Source organism: Daktulosphaira vitifoliae, unplaced genomic scaffold (genome assembly GCF_025091365.1).
Source record: "Daktulosphaira vitifoliae isolate Bord-2020 unplaced genomic scaffold, ASM2509136v1 Scaffold_5, whole genome shotgun sequence".
Lineage (NCBI taxonomy): Eukaryota > Metazoa > Arthropoda > Insecta > Hemiptera > Phylloxeridae > Daktulosphaira > Daktulosphaira vitifoliae.
In genome coordinates, this window is record NW_026099576.1 from 17,798,546 (window position 1) to 17,804,638 (window position 6,093).

The 6,093-nt window shown below is 30.9% G+C and overlaps 1 protein-coding gene across 1 annotated transcript; it reads left to right on the top strand.

The window, feature by feature from the left end:
* Positions 1-3,587: 3,587 nt before the first annotated feature.
* On the top strand, positions 3,588-4,977 carry LOC126906547 (uncharacterized). The gene is made up of 2 exons (XM_050687128.1): positions 3,588-4,070; positions 4,146-4,977. Exons 1-2 carry the CDS (start codon positions 4,013-4,015, stop codon positions 4,538-4,540), a joined length of 453 nt encoding a protein of 150 aa, XP_050543085.1. The 5' UTR covers positions 3,588-4,012; the 3' UTR covers positions 4,541-4,977.
* The last annotated feature ends 1,116 nt before the right edge of the window (positions 4,978-6,093 follow it).

The following is a 6,093-nucleotide window of genomic DNA, read 5'->3' on the forward strand; positions in this document are numbered from 1 at the left end:
GTTTGCGAGGATCTATATAAACGTGCAACAGACAGCAAAAATGTACACAGTATTCTAATGATTACGTTAATGTCGAAATCATTAATATAGATAATGGCCCTGAAGAAACAGAAACACAACAGAGTATTGCGACGTTAACGACGACAGCGTATGAAACGATAATTTCACAACAAGAATGAACTAGTCAGATAATTCCACTGTAGACATCAGTGACGGCACCGATTGATGCAACCCAATGTGAAAGATGAAAAAGGATTCACGGAATCTCAATGAGATCACCCTTAAAACAAAGGACAATATCGTTAATGTGGAACATGAACTGAAAGAAGAATTTGCCTGGTACTTCTTTTATTTCCTTATGGAAAGTACAGATTTAAAGAACATAGACCCATAAATATTTCAGCATTAGATTACTTTCAGTTTAGAATTTTGGGAAGTGATACCAGATTTCAACGCAAAGACTGTCTCTTTTATACCTTATCCTTCTTTGAATATTATTGTATCAAAAGCACTATATAAGCATGTGGTAAGAAAATCGTTAATCGAAAAGGAGCAGGCGTAGAGTCATCCATCATATGTGAAAAATTTGAGGTTCTGCAGCTTATTGGATATCAGCTTTGAACGAGCTATATTAGCTCAAATCAGATATTTAGGAGGCTACAACCTACTTTGTAACATTTAACTCAAATGATGTCAACAGATTACATCAACGAAAAGCTTTGTTAATAGTTGATGGTAAACCTGATGTTGATCCTATTACGCTCGACATTCATGAGACTCAAAGACTTATGGAAAAATACCCAGTAATTTTGAGTCGACATTTCTTGGTTAAAGTAAATGCTCTAATGAAATTTATCAAAAACAATGACGTATTAGGCGGCTACGTGAAAGACACAATTGGTAGCGTATTGAGTTCCACAATAGTGGCAGCCCTCGACTTTATGTGGCGATTTGGATTGAAAATCATCCAGAGTTTGACTCAAAAGAAGGAAAACTTCTTGATCGTAACTGTTGCTGTAGAATGCCTACAGAATACAGAATACAGAATAAGAGCTTCACGATATATTTAAAAAATGTCAAACGTATGCCGATGAATTTGACATTTCTTACATACTTGTACAGAAAATAATACCTCAGTAAGATACCGATTTAACTTTTCACGTCAAGAATGTAACACAAAATTTTTTTTTATGCCTGTTTCAGCATGTACAACAACAACGACCTCACATCACTGCCCCCAACTCCCTTCGCCAACGACGGCCCCTTCCCCTGCACCCGCAGCGCGACGGTACTCACCGTCCGAACAGAGGCCCGCGAGAAGCAGTACAGGGAATACATGCTGAAGTGTTATTGAGGAATAGTCGTCGGCGAGACGACACCCGCCGAAACCCGTCGAACCAACAACATAAAAAACACGTCGACAAACACAACAACGGACACGCCTACAGCACCAACGGAAGAACAATAGAAGAACCGCTGACGGAGGAACCTATGGAGCTGGAGGATGCAATTGATTTGTTCCTTTCCTGGCACCATCCCAAGGAGGAATAACAAGCAAACCCCTCTACCACCCTTGTTCGCAATATGCGATCGACAACCACCCAAGCCAACAAAAGCATAATCCCGTGCAAACAAACACCACTTCAAACAAACAACGGAAGTATTTGCGGCCTTCACCATTATAGGCGGTATCCGTTTCCGATTTGTAATCGCGCCGCCTGTTATTCAAATCACCAAATAGAACACCGCGGCTTGGCGGGGGGGTGGGTTTATTTGACACGGGACATCTTTATCAACCGTCGCCCTACTACGTGTATATGGTGGTAGTTTGACTGACTAACACCGCCTGCAATACGCCACGGTACAAAGTCCAGCAAATGACAAATTTCATCTACGAATAATATACGTCGAGTTATCTTCGTGACACTACACGGTTCAGATCCGCGACACATATTGTTTTTTTGGTTTTACGGACTCACGCTCTATTAATATTAGTTTGTATATTTTAATATATTGTAATCGTCTCTGTTCATTGGATTTATTATTCATTTTTAATCAAATATTTTAATTGTGTGATAATCGTGATCATAATAAACGGCTAAACGCCATTTCTCTTTTACAAAACCAGATGTCGATTATTTAATTATCTAACGACTCTAGTCGCAACAAGTGTATTGCAATTCAACAAAAGTGGACACGCAACTAGCTATTGTAGCAATATCTTTGAAAAATATAAAAAACGTCCATTACAACAATACCCCGACTACGATTTTGCGAACATGAGCCTTACAGAGTTTGCAATGTTGTTTGAACCATTTTATACGAAAAAAGGTAAGCGAGACCGAAGAATGTATGTTAATCATAATACTTATAAAGAACATCCAAACAAACGTAGCCAATTTATCACCTTGTTAAATAAAAGCAAAATTGTTGTGAGAAAAATGTTCCCGCAGTTGAGAGGAGGGTACCATACTTTATACAGTAAATCCATATCAAATCATCCAAAGTCGTTGCGCAACCACTTTATTTTTTTTTTTTGAAATTGTACACACAAGTGTCTAGTATATAAGAAAAAATCAAAAAAAAAATTAAAAAAGTTTTACGAAAATTTATTTTATGACTTATCAAAAGTTTTAAATTATGAAATACTTGTCATTCGTAAAAATATCTTTATGATAACAGTATTTATACTTAAGACTTGAACCTTTCATCATTTTTTTTTATGTGATACTCTAACCATAATTACTAACAATTTTTTAAATTTTAAGTTAGAAAATTTTTTTTCCTAAATATTAACGTACACTCACAGTAATATTTAATTGTGTTTTGAAACATTTTACTCTTACAGTTTTTTATTGGAACATATTTAAAAATGCTCGAATTTCTAAAAAATCAATTTTTAAGCCTTTTTATTTTAATTTTTCTATGGTGGAACAAAATATTTTAATATGATTTTTTCACACGATATAGTACTATCTATGTATGTAGTATCTACAATAAAAATTTCAAGTTTGATATTTGACCGCAAATTACGAAAAATTAACATCCAAAATGACGTTTTTTTTTTTTTAAGTTTATGAAAAATCTTTTTTTTTTTTTTAATACTAAAAACTTTCTGCATTTCCATTACTTGGTGTTTTTGTGTCTTCATAGGTTTATATAAATAAATTCCTCAATATATTGAGTACATGAAAAATGTATTAAAATATATAGCAATACCAAAAACGTCTACTACTGTGTAATTTAAATGAACTATACGTAAAATTTAAGATAGTTAATCCAAACTTGAAAATTGGTAAATCAAAATTTTGTTCTTTAAAACCTAAGTGGTGTATATTAGATGGGTCATCGGTCACACATACCGTTGCGTTTGTGATCATCATCAAAATGTGAAACTCAAGACAGAAGGAGCTTCTTTAAAATATTAATACAAAAATTACTTGATTTATTTGGTATGTAATATTGATAACTATAATTGCATGATGGGAGAGTGTGATATTTGTTTAATTAGAAGTGACTGTTAAAAAAAAATCACTCATATGAGTTAGACTATTGCTCAGAAAACATCATTTTAAGACAATGTCATATTTTGACGAAATTGAGATTATCGGGCCAATCTTTTCGTTTTTTCTTTTTTTATATTCTGATAAAACGGCTAATGTATTAGAAGGAGTGTGACCAACTTACATTCAAGATTGGCCATTTTAATTTTCGTCATTAAACATAACTATTATTTTGAAAAAAGGGCTTATCATTACATTGGCTAGATATCAATAAAATTATTAATTGAAAAAATGGCCAATGTGTAGTTAGGACTAATGGTATTGTGGTACAAACTGACTTCGGCCTTTTTCACATTGTTTACTGACAGATAACGTTATTTGATTATATTGATAATAAATTATTATATTTTTGATTTTTCATACTTTCTGGTCACTACTAAAATCTAAGTGTTACCATTTACTGTGTTTCTACGTAATAAGCTAATAATTATAAATGAAAATGTGATCAAATGCAAATCAAAACTATGAATTCAAGAACTAGACGGTTAATGCAAATGTGTCAAACTAGTAAGTTTATTCTATAACTATTGATAAGTATAAGTTAATTTTTTTTATGTAATGATAACGTAATAAATTTACCAGGTTCCACGTCTACAAATTCAAGTAAAAACGGAGAAGAATGTTATAGTACTGACTCAGATTCAATCACTGATATCAATGATTATTCATCAGATGAGAATGTCCCATGTAAAAATAAAATCGATAGTTATTCATTTAACTCGGATTCTGACAACTCAATTAGTGTTGAAATTAACGAAATTGATAATATTAACACAGAAATACAAAGTGATGCTTATTCTGAAAAATGTACTGTCAATATTGAACAAAATTGCACTTCTGAAGAACGTCATAATAACTTTACTTCTGAGCAAGAGATTAACAATATTGAAACAAATTATTCTGTAATACAGAGTTGTTCTGCTAGTACTAATATATCACAAAAGAAAAGGGGGACGTCAAAAACAAGAGGGTCCTAAAACTAGAAAACGTTTAAGTAATCCAAAAACATGGGTAAGAAATATTGAAAAATCAAAAAAAAACAAAAGGTGAAGAATATCTTAATACAAAGGGACAATTAGTTGCTAAAAAACCTTTACAACCACCATGTTCTTGTAGACTAAAATGCTCAGAAAAATTTACTCATGAGCAAAGAGAAAACATTTTTAAAAATTTCTATAACCTTCCAAAAGATAGTCAAATGCAGTTCATAGCTTCATCGGTTATTGAAACAAATAAAAAATTGGAAAGGCTCAGAAATGATAAAGAAATGATGAGTAGAAGAAATTTTTAATTATAATATAATAATTATACTAATAATGGGATATTTAACACAGAAAGATGGTAAAAATCAAGTAGACGAACTACAGCAACAGTTATCTAACCTGAATGTAGATGGACAGATAAAAATAGAAAAAAATGTCAGTAAATAAATAATTAATAAAAAACTAAATAATAACTAAGTATGCAAATAGTTCTTAATTTATTTTTAGTTTATTTTAATAATAACAAATTTGTTTATGCTTAACTTGATTGTCAAGTGTACAAGCTGGTGGTGCCCAAAACATTCAGGACTAGAAAAAATTATAAATTTTCTAAATCCAAAAACTGAAGAAGAAAAAAAATTTTTTCGTTTGGCCATTAATAGGAGGAAGTACTGGGTCAAAGACAATGAAGAATGTAGATTTCAATCATGATATTTTTCTTGGCAATTTTGAACAATCTAGATATTTACATCACTATTTAATAAGATATTATGCAAGATATTCAATTTTAGTTAAATCAATAATTTTCTCAGAAACTTGAAAATTATAAATATTTGTAAATTATTCAATTCAAAAAACCTTATTATCACATAATATGGGGTTAAATAACTTTTTTTTACCCCTTTGTCAAAAACTTTTAACTTAGCTAGTTTAAATAGGAAACCCTATGCTTGACTTATTAATATGGTAGAAAAAAAATTACAAAAAATACTATTAGTACAATTTTTTATCCGATCAACTGATTGTATTTAACAATTGTTTGAATTTCAAATAAAAATTTATCATTGATTTGGTTTTATTCATAGACTATTACTCTATGGTTTTATTATACTGTTGATATTGCCACCACCATAACAACAAAAATCTGTTTCAAAAGCACATAAATTACAATAATAAGTTTAGTAATACGATACCAACTTACTAATGATTTTTTATTGTCAAAACAAATTTTTTTCCTATCATATTAACAGATTAAAAATAGGGGTTCCCATTTATAAAAATTATAATTTTTTTAATAGTATCTGAGAAAATGAATTTCTTACACAAAATTGATCATCCTATATTAAATTAATAACTAAAACGAAAAATTGCTTACATAATAATTACAATTTCTTAAATTAGATAAAATGTTGTGTCCACGATAGAAAGTCTGGTAGTGACAAACATACAATTCCCCCAAAATGTATAGTGGAATACAAGAAATTGGCTCATATCGATTCCACATTCGAAGAAATGGTTATGGAATTAGGTATGAGTCAAACAAACGT

What these genes read in the sequence shown, in the direction of transcription:
- LOC126906547 (XM_050687128.1), top strand. Translation starts at nt 4,013, where the DNA reads ATGCAAATCAAAACTATGAATTCAAGAACTAGACGGTTAATGCAAATG. An exon ending in AATGCAAATGTGTCAAACTA is followed by an intron (nt 4,071 to 4,145) that starts GTAAGTTTATTC and finishes TAAATTTACCAG; the next exon opens with GTTCCACGTCTACAAATTCA.